Source organism: Falco cherrug, chromosome 17 (assembly GCF_023634085.1).
Source record: "Falco cherrug isolate bFalChe1 chromosome 17, bFalChe1.pri, whole genome shotgun sequence".
NCBI classification, from domain to species: Eukaryota; Metazoa; Chordata; class Aves; order Falconiformes; family Falconidae; genus Falco; species Falco cherrug.
This window is the reverse complement of record NC_073713.1, coordinates 1,646,616-1,665,133: the sequence shown is the minus strand read 5'-3', so window position 1 is coordinate 1,665,133 and position 18,518 is coordinate 1,646,616. Positions and strand designations below refer to the sequence as shown.

Below are 18,518 nucleotides of genomic sequence, written 5' to 3'. Positions count from 1 at the left end.
GAAGTTAAAATAAAATGATAGTCAGTCTGGGAAGAGAATTATTATATTTTTTTAACAATAATTGTCTATTATATAGAAATTCTACTGAATAATTAGATATCTGGCAGCATAGAATAATTTAAACTCCTTGTTATCCTTCTAATTTGCAAAACTGCTTAGTATTAAAAATTATCCTTGTAAAGTGTTGTCATATACTTGAATTTTATACGGGTGTATTCCTTGGTTAGATCACCTGGTGAAAGGAACAGATTCAAAATGCTTTGTGTCCCAGACTTCACCTACAATCCGTTATTGGTGGCAAATTCTGATTGCATAAATAAAAAGCTCGATTTTTTTGTTGAAAAAACATGCTCAGTATGTGGGTATGTTTAATTTTGGAGGGATTTCCCACCCACCCCCCACCCCCCCCAGGACTGCCTTAAAGTGTGACAACTCCAGCCTTGGACAAATTCAGAGTGAAACTGCAGGAAGTATTAAATATAGCCCATCAGATTTGGAGTTCCCATAGCTCATGTTTAAAACTACGAGTTGCCTGAGATTTTCAGCACATCTGAACATTGTTTGGACTGTAGAGACTACTTTTATACTGGTATCCTCAAGACTAGGCTCTGAATGGCTAAAATTGAAGGGGTTTTTTTCTTAAGCTAGGCACCTGCACTACAGAAATAGTTAGAGCTTCAGAATGTAGAACACCTGCAACTCAAATGGACCTCAAAAGAGAAGTCCAAGTGCTCAGCTTTGTGAGAAAATTAAGCCCTATTCATTTTACTGGAGCACCTAACACTGAATGCTTAATACTGTTGAAACCTGGCTCAAGGGTTTTCCTCATTTATTAGTTTGCACTTTAATTCTGGATACTGAGGAGATATTTTCAACAGTCAGTTCAAGCTATAATACATTTGAAGACTTTCACTGTCTGTTCTCTGTCTGTTCTTCAGCAACAGTTGCAGCACGTGGACCATGAGGTGCAGATAAATGAGCCTTATCAGCATTTTCCTGGAAGGCAATAAACAAATACTCAGCTCAATCTACATGCTAAGTGTTCCTTCTAATGCCACATCTTTATTGCCCTATTTTCTACTTGGCTTTGTATGAGTAAGGAGTTTTGCAAGCAAAAGAGGTTCTGTGCAGACCTCTGGAGTTCATCCAAAGTCTATTATAAGTCACCAAGCATCTTTTCCACACGAACTGATGATTACTTGCTATATAGCAAAGCAGGGAAGGTATAGAGCTAGCTGCTACATGACAGCTGTTGAGATAAAGACCCTGACTAGGTAAATGAAATACCTTTAAGGATGATGTCAAAGGGGTCCGAAGGTGACATGGAAAAAAGTTCAGAAAAGTTATCTGGTGACAATGGACTGGGCATTCTTCTTGAAGCATCTGGCAAACTGTAACTCTGTGCAGGTGAAGAAACCAGAACAGTAAATTTCCAGCATTAACAGTGATGCAGGCTTTGTGTCAAGAACCTGTACCAGTTTTGACATGCAAAGTCTAGATTCTTCCCCTTACCATAAGATTGGAGGGGGTGGCATGCTCAACAGTTCAGTCAGTAATGAGCTGGATTGAAATTACTGTGTTCTACTGTGTTTTATCTCCTGCAGAGCATAACTGTTATGAAGGTGGGTTCCTAAATGACTTGAAATCTGGCTTTAAGCTTGTATTTCTAATTGAAATCTTATTATTGGTATCTGTGCGTGTACACTGGTGGGAACTCTTATCTGACTGAACCAAAAAAGACTCTGGAAAAGATAAAAGAGCTGTAACTGCACTGAATATTTGCTTAATCGGGGACAAGAATACTGGAATCTGTGGCGGATATTGCATTATTTCAATAGAGCAGAATTTCACCCTAGAACCTTAGTCCTCTGTTAAGCACTCAAGCTTCTGCTTTTCAGTGTTGGTGTCGTGTTTCCTGCACCAAAAATTTAGCAAGAGATGCTGATACCCGCTGGGTAATCTGGTTATCTTTTGGCCCAGTAGTGCAGGTTTTGGGTAGTTTTGGTGCTGAACGTGTACGCCAAGGGACAGAGAAAATGAGCTCTTTTTCTTTTAAGAAGCTTCTGAAGGTAACTGAATATAATGGTAATACACCTGTAGCATTCCTTTGTCAGCAGAGGATGAATTCCCCTGGTGTTGCTTCCAAGATACCTGTTATCTGGCTTGGTGTGCTGTAAAACATTGGAGGAGAAGGCACTTCACATGCTGGGAGGGGTTTGGATTGGGGACAGCTGCAAGCAGGATGCGGGCAGCACCTGCATGCAAGTGAACTGCTCTAAATTATAGCAGCTGGAGCAGCCCCTAGAGCTGGGATGGGACCAAGTGTGGTAAGAGCTTGTACAGTGCTTTTTACCTGAAAAGGGGATTTTCAACCCTATGAAAGACAGGGCGAGGCTGGGAGCATCTTCTACTGTGTTTACAAGATGGTACGGCTGACATTACTGCAGTTAGTTTCTTGGGTATTAATGCTTAGAACCTGTGTCAGAGTAGCTATAGACAGTTACCTCTTGAAGAATGTTCTGTCCCTTAGGTTTATGAGTCTGAAGCAAACGCATGAGTTCTGTGTTCTCCTCAATTTTTAAATAGGTAGTGGTAGTCTGACGTGAATTTAGTACCTGCAAATGACAGTGAAACTTGTGATTGCAAAAGAATAAGAAAACCTAAGGCCACAGTAAACAGGCTGCTGCTGGTCCTCACCTGCAACTCGGGCTTTCCTCCCATTTGTAATAAGCAGTTAATTCCCTCGAGAATTTGATCTTTGCGTAGTCGGAGAAACCTTCCCATGTCAGTATCAATGTCAGTTTTTTGAGACTCCATAACTAAGGCAGTGTGGGCAAGAGCAGCGCAGTGTAGTGGTGTTAAACCTGAACAGAACAGACCGCAGAGAAGTCAAACAAGTGCTCGAACACCTCACTGGAGTAAATCATCCCACGCTTGGCTATTTGTAGGGGTGGGTGGGGGGCTATTAAGACTGATTGGCTCTCCTCTTAGACCTTTTAGTTTTAAACAGGAAATTGAACATCCTTTGGCCCAGATAAAATCTGCAGCCTGAAACCTTTGGAGTCTACACTAAGCATCTATGTAGTTAAGCTTTTCCCCTTACCGTAATGGTCAATCAGATTCACTTCCACACTCACGCCATTGTTTTTGCAGTTTTTCAAAACCTGAAGTAAAGAAGACTGAGATAAGTCCTGATTTTTGGCAGTGCCAAAATACACTGTCCTCCCCCAACACCATCTTACTTCAACCACATCAGTCCAAAGCTAATTTTCAGGTATAGAAAACCCTTGTATACTTTAAAGAAAAGAACACATTTGTTGTCTTTGCTCTACCTTTACATGTGTCTTTGTACAACATTATTGACCAGCTTACCTCTAGAACTCTCAAATAGCCATTCTCTGCACACAGGTGGAGTGGAGTTTTCCCCAAACCATCCTGTTCATTGACGTTAGCTCCTAGGGATATCAGGTCACTCACCATCAGGTGCTGGTTCTTTTCTGCAGCGATATGTAATGCAGTCTGAGAAGAGAAGAAGGGGAGAAACTCATTGTGAAAAGCAAAAAGAGTTTTCAAACAGGAGTGCTTGTTAGAGAATGAGGTGGGGAGGTGGGACGCTGGGTTCTGTTCCCAGTTGTGCTAATACTTGCTCTATGCAGATCACTTCCTCCCTGTTCCTGTTTTCCCCTCTTTGCAAGGACAGTAGCCACACCTTGTCCAAAAGGATGCTCGGTGCTTGACTGGGGTTTGAAAGATGTTTGTATGTGATTAAAAGTGACCCTAATCCTGGCAAATTAGCATCCTACCCGTTTCTCTACATCCTTCTCATTGATCTTATTTAAGGATGCGAATCTCTGTGCAAGTGCGTAAGTCAGAGCTCTTCTTCCCTGGGCAACAGCTTTGTGCAGCAGCCTGGAACAGAACACAGTTTGAAACAATTAGAACATAAAGCACTGGTTAAAGTGCTCAAAAGTAACAGAATGTATTTTAAAGCCTGAAATGTTAAGGTTCGCAAATGTTGAAATATTTAAATGTTTAATTTATTTAATTTCTGTATTAATAATGGAGTTGCTGATTTTTGTCCTCTAGGATTTCTTGGGCCTCACTTCTTGCTATTTGCCATTCCTCTCCTCTCCAAGAGCTATATTCCATGATTCCTTTTTGCTAACAATTTCTATTTCCTCTTCCTTTTTTTGAAGAGTCCTTCAGTACAGGGAAAGGACTGCAAGATACACCTAAAAATTGAAAATCTAAACTGTAATTCAGTCTTGTGGAGGAGGAGAGCTCATTTTTTTTCTATGTATTCAGCCTTACTGAACTACTCAAAATTGTACAAGTATTTTTCCTGAATTTCATCCTGAAAAATACTTCTTTTTTTTCTTGTAAATTTGGGCATATCTTCCTTTCCTTCTGGAGGAAGAATTAATGTAGAGATTTGTTTATTTATGTATTTATTTCCCCCTTGTCTTGTAGCATGATATCCTTGAAGATGTCTGAATAGCTCTGACACTTACTGCTGTTTCTGGTGGGGTTTTTTTGGTGGGTCCTGCCTTTTTATGTTCATTTGGCCATTTAATCTGATGTTTAAATACTTCATAGAAGTAAGTAGGTTGCTGGAAATTTTAGCTTGTGAATTTTACATAAACATGGTAGTAGAAATGTCTAATTTCTTAATCGTGATTAATTTTGTTCACATGAGAATTTTTTCTGTATTTTTTTTAAAAATATGCAGGAAATGTGGTAGTGGGTGGCTTATTGTAACTTGGTTACAGCTACATTGTTGCTGAAAAGTGAGGTCTGCAACTTGATTATTGCACTGAAAATCATTCTTCTGAATGGAACATGGTACTCCATGGAAGAGGACAGTGCTGCATTTAGCTTTCCCTGTGTGGTTTATAAATACTTTAAACTGGAAACAGGATTGTCTATGTGAACAGGAATTAATCTCTTTCCCAAGACTAGGACCGTTCATAAATCATGCTTTCTGTTAATCTGATCTGATACCAGCTTCCCCAAAATAGCTGAATTAATGGAACCTAATAAGAGATTTCAAATGATTATTTTTTTTTTTAATGAACAGCTATTTTCTATATAAGCATGCCATTCTAGGGAAAATTGGATCAGTAAAACCTTTGATTTCATTTCTAACAAAACAGCCACTCCCCGTTCTTTGGAAGTCTATGGCTAGACTAGCAGCATATGTATGTTTTGGTGTAATCCTCCCACCCATTTTTATTACCAACTAATAATACAAGTAATTATCCTGAGAGTGTCTGCAGCATGGAAAAGATCTCTTTTGCATATCTTTTTTTTTTTCCCAGTAGCAATTACTTGTTTTGCTTGATTAAAATTTTCTTGTAAATACCTACGTATACAAGTCATCTTTAATATTCTTAATACTGCAAATTTACCCTGATGTCAGCTGTAGTTTGGCAATACTACTGCAAATACGGAATCTTTCTATTTTCACTATCTGCCTAAAACTGTGTGTGCTGAGGCATGTTTGAGTTTTCCATTGAGCAAGGAAGCCTTTGCTACAGGTGTGCCCAAAACTAGCAGCTGGAATTAGAGCTCAGGCTCAGGACAAGTGATGCCCCAGGAAACAGAAATCAGTATATTTCAATAGAAAAAGTGGAGACCTGTTGCCATTTTCATCAGGTGCAAGTAGTTTGTCCGCTGGGATATTTCTCAGTAAACTTTCTTCCCTGTGTAGCTGGAACTGGAAGAAAGAGATGGCAGAAAGATCCTGCTGCGTGAAAGAAATTGGGGTCGACTTCAAATGTCTGTCAGTGTTTGGAGAGCCCAGATTAGCTTCCAGAAGCATCTCTGAACAGCCTCCCGATGGGCTGAAGTGTGGAGATGTGTTCTGTGAAGAATGCCTTTGGACATCCTTCTGGGTACTTGTCCACGCATCCTGTATCCACCAGCTACTCTCTTTCTCGCTTGTCCTTGAGAGTATTCCTGGTAAGATGGACTCTTGTGTGTTTTTCTGATCATCATGAAAAGAAGTCTCTCTCTCTCCCTGCAACACGGAGTTGAAATCTCTAAAACAGCAGTATGAATGCAACTTGGTTAAGCTGTGGCGTCTTTCTTGCAGGCCATCAGGTGCCTGCTTGCTTCCTCCCGTTTCCCACCAGGAGGCTTGTGGATCTGTGGAGAAGCCCTGCCAAAAGCCATCTGGCACAGAATGCAGAGACTCCTCCTTCAACTGGCTTTTGTTCAAATCTTCCTGCAGTACCTCCACCAGGATATCAAGGTCTTCTAAGCCTTTTAGCGTTTGCCCAACGCTCTGCTTGCTCTGAAACAGCAACAAAAATGGGGAGGGCGGAAGATGGGGGAGGGAAATCAGACATGAAGTGTCCTGTTCTCACTCGGTGATAGAACATGAAATATGCCTGGGGAGGCTGGCAGCGCAGAGTTGAAGGTGTTATGCATACCTGTCTAAGCTGTTTCTCTGTATAAGGGTGAACTCTTCTCTTTTCTGTTGGAAAGAAAGGAAGAAATCAGCTATTTTGAGTTGGGAGGGGAGACACATACAGAAAATATTCTCGTGAGAAATTTTGCCCCAGATAACAGAGAGCTAACACACACGTGGTGGTTGTGCGGAGTTGGCCTGCTCCTGTGATTTAAGGGGAGCTAGGAAGCACCATGTGTTGCTTGACCGTGGCAGAGAAGTGGTCCAGCTCTTTGGGTACCTAACAGCAATGATCCTACTGGAAAAGGAGGCTCTTTTACCAAGAGTTTCCTAACCTGTTTTTCCTGAGGATCCTTTGGTTACCATCTTCATTAATGAGGCTTCCTGAGGAGACAAAAACACCCAACTCAATTTGAGGTGCTTGCACATAAGATGAGGAAAGCAAATTGTGACCTGCACTATGTACTTTGCACAGCAGAGACTGTGAATAAATTTCCATGAGTGGGTAATTTGTGGCAGACTTATAAAGATTTTTTACAACAGACTGGGTATCTGGGAGTCTACCAGCTTCTTGGGCTGTTTGTGCAGGTTGTTCCGAAATCAGGGTTGCTAGAGCAAAGTTGTTACTGTTCGTGGGCCATCTTTGACGTGCTTGTGTGATGTATAGTATCCAGGGCATGAACGGGCTCTTGCTGTCAGCGTCTTAAAAGTGTTCCTAGCGCAGGCCCTCAGTCTGTTTAAAATCTGGTGTATTTTCCACCTTCATCAAAAGCATTAATTTAGTAGATGGAGGTGGCAGCAGCTCTAGGTGTAACCTCACCAGAACAGTGGCAGAGCAGAAGTGTGATGTGCGTGCACCAGGATGCTGCAGCTCTGGGAGCAACCTTTCTAAACTCAAGTCCTCACCTTGCTATGAGCTGGGTCCAGGCCTTTGGAAAGCCGAATTTTTCTCAGTAATTCCCGTACTGGCATCTTTACTCTCACACCCATGTAGCGCTTCTGAGGGGGATCAGAGCTAAGTCTGGAGTCTGGAAAAGACATAACATGATGCTTAAAGTAACATAATTCTCTGAGCTGTTACAGAACAGTGGGAGGATGAGGTCACCCTGAGAGATGGTCTGTGATTCTGATATTTGTCATCGATTGTGGGAAATTTCCACAACACCCTACATGTTCCTTAGCTCTGGTCTGCTTCCTGGTTAACTGTTGCATTGCTTCTCAGGCTGCAACAGACTGTGAGGTCTCAAAAAGGGAATATTTTTCTTAAGAAACAAGACAGAAACAAACCCCAAAGCTGGCTGTTGGATCTTCAGTCTGAAGGTATAAGCACAGAGCTCAGTTAACCTGCAGATTATCACATGAAGGCTGTTGTCAACCTTTAGCGTGCAGGGATGGTTTCAATTCTGAGCAAAGAGGAGAGACTGTCCCAAGTGCAAATGTGCCACTGAAGCTGGAATGAGGACAATGGGGGCAGGATAGCAATGCAGAAGGAAATTTGGGTGGATGGTTGGGAAAAAGAAGGAAAAGAAGTTGGATGTTTCTGGTTTAGAGGGGTTTTTTTGTGGGTTTTTTTTTTTTAGTGGTCCAGAAACAAATGTGCTATCTTGAGACTTGGCCTTGGGCAGTTCTTCCTGGTGTCGTACTGACTTGGAGCATATGATTGCTTTTGGGGAATGTCAACACTGTTTAGATTACTGCCCCTCATAGTCATGTTCTAATGTTCATCTGTTGCAGTAAATCTGTCTTTGCAGTTTCCTGTCCTGTGGTTTGTTATATTGATATCAGTGGAACAATAAGGAACAGAATTGTTTCAGAAATGAGATAGTGATGTTATGTCCCATGTCTTTCTCCGATGGTTCTTGGTGTATTTGGAAGTCAGTGTGGTGTGATTCAAAGTGAAGCAATGATCTTCTGTAGCAAAATTAAATAATTATTTGAGAATATATATAGTTGCCCAAACAAGCTTGTCTTCGTCAAAACAAGCTGCTCTCTAATTGTTTGTGTTAGGTCTTCTTGAGTCTTGTACTTGAATCCCCAAACTTGAAAGACTTGCCCAGATTAGGAGCTTAAATACATTGCTTTTGAAATATCTTTTATGTAACACCATGTCATTTCCCCTCACCCCTTGAGTATGAACTTCTGTGTATAGAATGCATTCAGTAGTTGCTATTGTCATTGTAAAACAATAGCTTTATTGCATTCATTCAGGGTCTTCCCAATAAAGCTTCCCAATATTTTCCCCCAAATTTTGTTTCCCAAATAAAATACACCATATAGAAGGCCACTGTTCAAAGAAGCCCGAGTGTTGGGAGTCAGCATGTGGGCTACTGAGAATAAGGAGTCCCCCAGCTTGCTGGAGCAGAGAGCAGCTTCTCTTCCTAGCGCAGCTCGTGGCATGGGGAATGAAAACAGCACTTGTGATTAAAACGCACGTATGATTAAACAACCCAGCAGCCTCAAATGAAAAAGGCGTGTGCAGCTTGTGCAAGCAGTTCCTACTGCAGGAGCGAGGTGCCTGTACTATTCCTCCTTGACCAAAATCTGTGTGTGTGCTCTGCAGCAGCTGCTGGGTCTGACTGGCCAAGTCTTGTGGAGGAGAACTGCAGGAGCTCAACAGATGGGGATGGTGCGCCTCCCCAAACTGGGGATGTCTCAGAGGAGGCAATATTGGCATGGAAACCAGCCACACAAGATGTGGTTTCTAGTTGCGAGATACTGTTTCTCTTCCCTGCTGCAGGCACTGAGAGACTGACACCCCTTCAGGAGGAGGGTCTTGAACCCTGTGTAGCAAGTGTTGAGTACATATCGAATTGTTGGTTTGTGCTAAGATTTCTGGCATTTCTGAGTGTTTAACCTATCACTGAATGATTAAAACATTGGGGCCTCAAAAAACATCGTTTATTTCTCAGGGTGCTCTAGAAATGGGAATAATTCCTTTTTTAGATTGGTGTTCTAGTGATGAATTATTTACTCTTTGTAGAGTATTTTTAAAGGCCTCTCTGAAAAGTTTTATAAAAAAACCGCCATAATTGCTAATACATTATTATCTTTCAAGCCATTTGTGCTATATGATGGATCAGATTACGTGCCCAGTTGTATCCTTGAAACTGAAGAACTCAGCAAAGGCAGTGATTCACCACTTTCATAAAACTTTGTAATGTTAGTAGCTCAAAAGGTCATCTGTACTACCTTGCTGTTAGATTCGGAACCAGTCACAGTTCAGAATGTGAACAAGCAGCAAAACTCTAGAGATAGACAGAACCGATGGCATATTGAGCATCCTTTACCAAACAGAGTAATTTCTGACTTCACCAGCAGACCACAACAAAATAAAACCAGGAGATAATAAATACTGGAGAGTGTGCCGTACATTTTCAATATTATTGCCACAGAAGCTTCATATTTGCTACTGTGCTAGCACAAAAGGAGTTGCAAGTCGCTTTGCAAAATAAGCATAACAGCATCGCATAAAACAGAAAATGTGAGTAAAGATTTGATCTTACCGGTGGGAGCAGGCATCTCTTGGGGTTTACGTGAAGTAGGAGAGTAGATCTTGGGACTTGCAACATTGAATTCAGTTAATCCGGAGTCTGGCAACGATGGGCTCTGTTGAAAGTAGCCTTTGGGACTGGCAGTTTCTCCAGGCAGTGGAGATCCCTGGCCCGGGCTGTAGCCACAGATCTCATTTTCACTGATGTTTTGATTGACCAGTAATTCAGGACTCATGCAGACTGTTTGCAACATTACCACTGTGTGTGTAGAACAAAATTAAAAAGAAGAGGGGAGGAAAAAAAGCTTATTCAGTTGTGCTAAAAAAAAAAAAAAATCAATCCAGTTTCACATTGAGAATGTGGTATTTGTATTTAATTCTCCAATGTAATTAGCCCCTATGAGCTGGGTCCAGCTTCCCTCTTCTCTTTTTAGCAGCAAGTTATAGCAGTTGCAGGATGAAGCCAGCCTTGGAATCCCAGCAGTCACTGGAAACAGCTTTTGAGTTTCTTGGCTGCGATTCTCCCTTGCTCTTTATACTCAGGTATGGCTTGAAGGACGTCAGCCTGGGAAGGCCCCACCCTCTGTCCTAACAATCTGCAGCAGCTGATGAAGAAATGAGTTTTCCCAAGAAGAGATTGAGTACAAGTTGAAAAATATTTTTCCTTAGCGACAAAACAGAAAAATTAAACTCTGATTGATTTACTGCAAATGGCACGAGTAGGGGAAAAGCAGCCTCTGACAGACTATTTGACAGGATTGTGCAAACAAGTAACTGATCCTGAAGTAAATGTTTTGTGAATTCTTATTAAAAAAAAAAAAAATATCAGGCGGGGGGGCAGTTATTGCAAGGCTGTGTAAGAGGACTGATCACTCTCAGCCTTCATGAAGCAAAAATAATCTTCCCTTAAATATGAAATTTCAGCTAAGACATCCCCTATAATCTACATAGCTTTGAATTGGTGAAGAAAGAGAAGTGCTATGTGCTCCACTAAGGATAGTATTGCTTTTGTTGGGGGTGGTGGTGAGGTGGTTTAGGGTTTTTCTTTTGTTTGTTTTAACAAGGAAGGAATCTTACATATTGTGACAGGTGCAACTATTAAAACTCATTAGGATTAAATATCTATTTGGATGGGTACTCTCCTTATAGGAAGCCTATTTCCTTGTCACGAGGAGACTTCAGTAGCAGAATTTAGACTTTATTCTCATGTCCCTGGGAAATATATTTCGTTGTACAATCCTGCTTGTGGGCTATGCCATTTCAACTCAATAAGCAAATATTTCTCTCAAGTACCTAGTTTGGAAAAAGATTATAGTGCTTATCAAATGCAGCAGCTTCCTTAGCTGTGTCTTGGAAAGCATTCCAGCTTTATTCCCAAGCAGAATCATCTTGTGTATCAGTCTGAGCAGAAAGCAGCCAGACTTTCTGGAGCAAGTTAAAAGAACAATGTTAAATATGTGTTTTAGTTTAAACTAGGTAATGACTCCTCTCTACAGACCTGCACAATCCTCTGTCTCCCGTTTCTCTGTACTGAGTGCAATAACTCCAGTCTCAGGAATGTTGAAAGAATTATTTAGGTATTGATGAAAGCCAGGAGATTTGATGCTTGTAGAACAAGCGTAGAATCAGGAAGCAATCTGCACTGCAGTAGCACTTGGAAGGCTGTTACCTGGCTCCCTGCCCCACAGAACGTATATGTAACGTTACTGCATTTGGCTCTGAAAAGCACGAATGCATAGGGGAGAGGTATGGCTGATGTATCCACAGCTCTGCATGGCTGCCCGTGATTTCAATAACAACGGCAAGGCAGCTCTCTTTTATTCCTGTGAAATCCACAGAGCTCTGTAGGTTGTGTTTAGGGTTTAAGGACATACAGTGAGCTAATATTCCAGTTTCTTCCATAGCGGATTGTAAACAGTTTGCTTAAGGGAAGTGATCTGTCGAAGGATATTTCAGAATTTAAAAGGCTACTTACCTATCTGGCAAGTCAGCCACAAAGAGCGTCTGTTTCTGACTAAGGACACTTTCTGCTCTGCTTTGGTAAATATTTTCCTTCCGTTTCACCCGTTTTGCTTTGTTGACCGTACAAGCCCAGGACAAACTGGAGACAGGGTCCAGTTCCTTAGTGACATGAAACAGTATGTTCTTCTGTAAATGGTGTTGTTAAATCAGTAGGATGAGGCATCGTTTAAGGAACTGCTCAGCACTTGCATAGGTGGGAGAATCTGGCCTGCTGCAGACGGGAAATTGCTGTGGTGAATCATTGTATTTATTGGGCAGTAAATCACACCAGAGATTTCTCATCTGTCTATTCTTTTCTATATTCCAGCCCATATGTTGAATAGTTTTCACTGCTGGTTTATAGTAGTATTTAACATTCACAGTGAAATCGGGAATTAGCCTGGGTTTATGGTACAGAAAGGACCAGAATGCATCCCTGTAGCCATGAGAAGAGAAGCAGATTTCCAAAACTAGCAACAAAAACCTTGGAATATGGCCACTACAAGAAACCATCTCCAAGGCTTTGTATTTGTTTAACAGGGAATCTTGTGGTTCTCCTGCTTCTAACTTCAAGAGGTACCTGATATTTTAAGTGAATATGCTTTGTTACTCTAATTTCAAATAGCTCTTAGAAGCCTTATTCTATAAACAAGTATTACTGGAAATGAGCTGTCCATTTACAGCTTCGTCTCTGTCTTTTCAATAGCAATTTGAAATTTGGACTCTCTAATAATGCTACATCATGTCCTCCTGTATACATCGTGGCGAGGCAAGTTTCAGCATGCACAGCAAGCAGAGAGATTGCAAATATGGCTTTCTAGGATCTGTAGATACTGCTTCAGTTGGTACCTCTTGATTCCTACAGCTATGGACAGAACCGTTCAGCTCGTTACCCAGTGAAGCCTGGACTGGGATAAGTATTTTCTACCCGGGGGCAAAGAATATTTTCATTATCTTCCACAGTTTTAGTGAGTTCTGCTTTTTTTAACCTACCCTGCATGATCTGTTCTAAGAAAGTGAGAAAATTTCAAGCACCGAAGATATACTAAGTGAGGATATAAGTATGAATGTTTGGATGAAGGTCTTTAGTGACGGTCATCTGTGGAAGGCAATGAAGTCAAAACACAGGTTTGGTCCTAAACAGGGCTGTCAGAGCCTTTATTAAAAACTGGTTTGCCCTTTCCCCCTTCTGCTCATGCTCCCCGTAGGAAAAATTGCATGATCTTTGTGTTGGGGGGTTATTTTTAATTTTTTTCTTTCCTTTTTAGCTACGCTGATGTAATTACTGGTATACTGATTTAGATATTCTGATTACTGATGTAATATTTTCAGCCAAAATGGCCGTCACCAGCTGGAAGTTCCTAGTGGATAACTGTAATTAAAGCAATTCCTTTCCAACTGATTTATGATGGGCAGCTCTGCAAATCTCTCTCCTCCATGTAAACTTTCAGGTTATGCTGCCAGTGGGTAGAGCTCCTTTTATATCTTTGCATGTAGGATGAGTGCTCTCCAGCTTGCTTCATCCCTTGTTGCTACATGTTTCTTTAGTGCACACACCCACTTTAACGGCATTTGCTGGCTTAGGTGTTTGTCTGCCTTTGCCTTTAGATGCTGTTGTTTTGCCAACTGTTAACTCACCTCGCTATGCAACCCTTTGTTGCAAAGGTTTCCTTTATTAATAGTCTCTTTCACATACATAGGGATCAGGAGATGGTGGGTTTAATTTGCACCAATGCAGAAGGCAAACATAAGGCTTTTTTTCCCCTGCACAGGCTTTCAGTGTCTGATTAGAACACAAATAAAGCATCAACTCTATGCAATGTTCGTCTCTTTAAAGGTGAGCATCGGGCTGTGTAAATAGGTCTTGAACTAAATGGATGACTAGTAATTTAAAAGGCACTCAATGAATAACGAAGCTGCGTAAAATTCAGAACTAGCGCAGAACATGTGTGGATTTTTCCTTCTGAGTATTTCTCCTGGGAAGCAGTGCTCTGTTGCAGAGGTTCCATTTGCATGCCCTCGATGGAAAGCTTAAATTATGCTGTACTCTAGATGTGCATACTACTAACAGCTTGCATCCATGCTGGTAGTAAACTAGGGTTGTGACACTGCTGTTGAGTTTGTCTCACATTTTTATAGTAAATAGGAATACCTAATTAGCTATGCTGAGACAGGCCATTGTGTAGTTGCACCTGGGATGTCTGCTGGCAGTGGCCTGTGTATGACGCTTCGGAGAGAAACAAACTGTAATGACAGCAGTCAGTGCTGAGCAAGTAAACCTCAGCAGCTCTTAGTCATTTCAATGACCGTGAAATCTGAACTCTACTTACCTCTTGCTGCAGTACAAAACTGTGGTGCAAGAGAAAATTAATTTTTCTCACCAGTCACGGTTGTTCAGATCTCCTTAGAATGCCCGTTCTGGGAACTATGTCCTGCTTGCCTGTGGCTTTGAAATCTTCAGATTTATGAGGTGAAAGATGACGTATTTTCCGTTAGCAGTGATTATTTTCTTTCAGTAACCATTTATGCTCTGCTTTGCCTTTAGATGACAGAAACAATGCAGGACATGGACAAGGTCGGTTTTCATACGTTGTGCCTTCTAGATGCATTCTGCCTTGCCTTAGGGATGCTATATGATGCCATCTCTTCTCTTTTCCCTCACAGTGACCACCGTTCCAAAGAAGGGAGGGTGTGGGAGGGATTCCTGTTTCTTTGCTCAGTTCTAACAGAGTTTACCTGTCCCAAAGAAGTCGTGCTGCTTGCCTTGTGCAGGAGCTGTGTGTCTCCACCCGCGTCACACAGCCGTGTGTCTGAGGGCTGAAGGCATCAGAACTTGTGAAATCGTCTGAAGTCTGCAGGGTGATCTTTGCTGTAGAAGATAAAAATATATAGTGAAAGCAGGAGAGGAAGAGTGGGTTGCAGCTGTAATGAGGATGTATTTGACAATATCGTCATCGCTTTTTGCATGATTTTTATTGTAAATTTCCAAGAATTGTCTGCTACTGACTCATCTTGAATGATGCTCCATGGTTACTTCTAAATGTTTTCCTTGGATTCAGAGCTCCCTAGTGATGATGACAGAGGTGGCATGTTCAGACTATTTTCATCTACCTGAAATGCCTTTTATTCAACTGTGATGGAATTTCTGTCATGTCAGACTGCCGGTTAGATTCAGTCCCCCACAAATATGAACCAAGAAATTTTCCAGACTGTTTGCACCTCTTTAGACCATGTAGAGCTTGTTCTCCTGTGCGACCTTAGTTTCTAATATCGTTGTATGTTGTGATTAGGCGCATTTAATGGTTGACAGCATTCAGTTCTCTGCTAAGCTGTGTGGTCAGGTCTTAAGGGATTGCAGGCTGTCTGAGAGTGACGAAACTGTATCGATCTGCCTGTTGTCAGCGCCTTAGGGCTTCTGGAGATGTGATTTGGTTTAGTCTTAGGACATCTCTGAGAAGTATCAGCCTCCACTCTATGTAATTGTATGCTTGCTTTTTGGTGTATTTCTGGAAAAGGAAATTAAGGAGAGGAAACTCTGAGCTACTACAGAGAAAGTGGTTTGCTGGTGTTCCTAACTGAGCTGTTAACCTAAACCCGGCACATCTGATCCATTCTGTGAAGCAACAGTGACCTCCCATGGGCACAGATGAGCTGTCAGGGTTGTGTGTTTCTGTTTCATTGAGCTGGCAAGTCCATAATGGAATTGATCACCCAATCCCAAACTATATGCAAGATTTCTCAGTTTTCCAAATAAGTGGCCAGGCATGGTATAAACCTTGTTTATAAAATAATGATGAATAAAAAATTCATCATTTTTCTGGCATAGATTTTCACCAGCCTATACCTGTCACAAACATCCAGTAAAGTTGAAGGCAAAAGTTTAAAATTAGAGGCCTAATATGCATACAAAGACAAAAGGGAAAAATCTTGTTATTTGTACAATTGTGATGGGTCTCCTTTTGGATGCATCTCACTTTAACCAGTTTTTCAGTAAGAAACTATTTTATTCAGACAGACCTTGGAAAGATGTAGCAATAAAAAATTTCCAGATGTTTCCTCTGGGTTGGATTTCCCCTTCCCCCCAGCTCTTCTGCTTGCTTTGCCAAAGCAAACCTTTAGGAGCTATAGAGAATGGATCTGTACTCTGAAGCGTGGTTTCAAAGGCAGCTCGTCTGTGCTTTCTCAGCTGAAAAGTACTGGCAGATGCTGGTTTGTTACCGGAATATAGTTGTTTTCCCAGAGGACCTAAAATGGGAGCTAGAGAGTCAAATACATCATAGTGTGCTGTTACGTGTAGCTGATGAAGTAAAACATGCTTGTGATCAACAGTAAGCCCCTTGCTGAGCTCTGGAGAGGAATGATTCAGCTTATGTGTTGTTGGAGTGATGGAAATCAGCAAAAATTGGTCTGCATTTGCAGGCACGAGCAGGTTCATAGACTCATGTCTTACAGACTGCTGAGATTTACTGTATTTTTAATGTGTTGACACCATCTTGGCATACTGTGGGACAGGGAATTGGTTCATAGGACTCTTCCATTTCCCCTCTATTTTCTTGAGCACTCTGCATTCTTTCCAAATGGCTGAGTCACCACGACTGTAGGTGGGGAAGAGCATTTCCCTCATGCCTGAAGAGGTAGGGATGTCTCCAAGGAGAAAACTGACCTTCTTCCTCATGCATTCAGCAACATGACCACATGCTGTTACTGCTGGAAGTTGCAGGGTCAGGCTTTTCATATGTGCTTCATTACCTTACAGTCGTTTGGAAATTTAGTGGACCAAGAAAAATCATTTTTAGAAACTGGGTAATGGAAAAAACATGTTTTAAGATATTTCATTTTACTCAGTCCTTGGGCCACGTTGTTGTTGCATTTTTAATAGGATTGTACAGAGCTGTATCTATTGAGACCAGGGCTCTTAAATGTTTGTTCTTGGTGTTATTTTTTATACCTTAATCATGAGCACTGAAGCCTTTAGAAAAAATGTATGTTAAGCTTTTAGGTTCAGACACAAGTGGCGGTTGAAGAACAATGGGTTATTGTTAGCCTCAGCTAGGCCGGACTAACTGAACGTAGAAAGACAGAAACAATGTGAACCAAGCCTATGGGGCTTCTGGGGGCTTTGCTTCTAAAATGAAAATCAGACATTTTTGCTTATGCAGAGGAATTGGCACAGGGTGGCGAGGGAGAAAAAGCCATCCACGTACACATCCATTTGTGTAGCACATTAAATATCTCTAAAGTAAATTTTAATACTATGTTTGCAAAGTGACCGTGCTCTGAAATCCACAGATGGTTCATCTTTCAAACAAAAAACTTTCAGATTGTGGAGTACCAGCATCTAACTGTAGCTACAGCGTACCAGTGTGAAGTGATTTTGAAGTAGGACTCAGCACTGTCTGTTCCTTGTTAAATGCAGATTTAGGCTGCTAAACTGCTTTGTGAATTTCTGTATAGCTAGTTATTTTGGGTGAAGGAGATTTGAGCAGAAAGCACAAGAAAATTGCAAGTACTTAAGTTTGACTTTTAAAGAAACATTCAAAAGTTTTTGTGGTTGGTTTTTGTTTTTGTTTTAAAGTGAACGTGAATTTTAAGAACAAATTAAAAATAAAAAGCAAAAAAATCCCCAAATTCAGTAAAGCATTTAGACCTGACCCAACAAGCTCTTGGTTGCAACATTCTTGGTGCAACTAGGGAACCAAAACAGTAAGTTGGTCTCAATGTATACGGTTTCACTCACTGAGACTCTATTTGTATTTAATTTTTCATCATCCGTTTAGTTTGCAACAATTAAAAAAACAAAACTGAGCCAAGAAAATCGAGAGTGAGCAATGTCAAGTTTTGTTCCCGGTATCCCAAGTCCTGTCACGAGATGGTGCTGTGAATTAGACCATAGGAAACCCTCACCGGCAAGAGAACAGCAGATACAAAAAGACATCAGCAAGGAGCAGCATGAAGGGGAATCTGTAAGAGAGTTTTGAAATGTTGAAAAAAATTTGCTCTACGAGGATTTTCCTGTGTTCCCCGATGTGGTTTTAAAATGTACATCAGTAAGAAATACGGCACAAATAACATATTTATTACTTTCCCCTCCCTGCAAAATTGGTGATGCAAACTTGTCAAATATTTGTGTTAGTTTCCAAACTAGCTGACGGTTTCATTGTGAGCTGTAACTGGAGTTCAGGGTGAAAGGAACAGTGCGCCTTCAGAAAGGCAGCTGGTCTTGGATCTGAAGTTCAGAACAGTCCAGGTGGGAGCTCGAGTGAAATTATTAATCTCAAAGAATCCATAGAAGGTAGCATTTAAATACGCATATTTTAGAACGCAAGGAACTACATGGTATGGATTCTGTCATCTGGGCTCCGGCTCGATTCATGTGCCTGGACGTTTTGTTATTTTAGATAAGCTGGAATCCCACAGCCCCTTGAGCAGTGCAGATCTGAGTGCTGTGTCACACCTGCCAGCTCCCTGCAGATGTCTTTGATCCCCCAAGTCACCTCAGCAAGCAGAAGATGCACGTAATAAGGCAGCTGACTCTCTGAATGTCTTTATAATGTCTTGCTATAAATATCATAGCTGCTACTCCTTTTTTTTCCTACCATCTCTGTTTCTAATTTT

At 41.2% G+C, this 18,518-nt stretch overlaps 1 protein-coding gene across 1 annotated transcript; it reads right to left on the bottom strand.

Moving 5' to 3' along the window:
* Positions 1–1,270: 1,270 nt before the first annotated feature.
* LOC114016115 (NF-kappa-B inhibitor zeta-like) lies at positions 1,271–10,156 on the bottom strand. Its single transcript, XM_027806746.2, has 11 exons — positions 9,916–10,156; positions 7,319–7,440; positions 6,748–6,796; positions 6,435–6,478; positions 5,637–6,295; positions 3,804–3,909; positions 3,373–3,519; positions 3,104–3,164; positions 2,698–2,864; positions 2,505–2,615; positions 1,271–1,399 (listed from the first exon to the last, which is right to left on the bottom strand). Exons 1-11 carry the CDS (start codon positions 10,154–10,156, stop codon positions 1,271–1,273), a joined length of 1,836 nt encoding a protein of 611 aa, XP_027662547.2.
* Positions 10,157–18,518: the final 8,362 nt, after the last annotated feature.

Coding starts and splice junctions, on each gene's coding strand:
- LOC114016115 (XM_027806746.2), bottom strand. CDS start 10,156: ATGTTGCAAACAGTCTGCATGAGTCCTGAATTACTGGTCAATCAAAAC. Junction 3,520..3,803: donor AGAAGGATGTAGAGAAACGG/GTAGGATGCTAA, acceptor TTCTCTTCTCAG/ACTGCATTACATATCGCTGC. Junction 3,165..3,372: donor GCTATTTGAGAGTTCTAGAG/GTAAGCTGGTCA, acceptor TCTTTACTTCAG/GTTTTGAAAAACTGCAAAAA.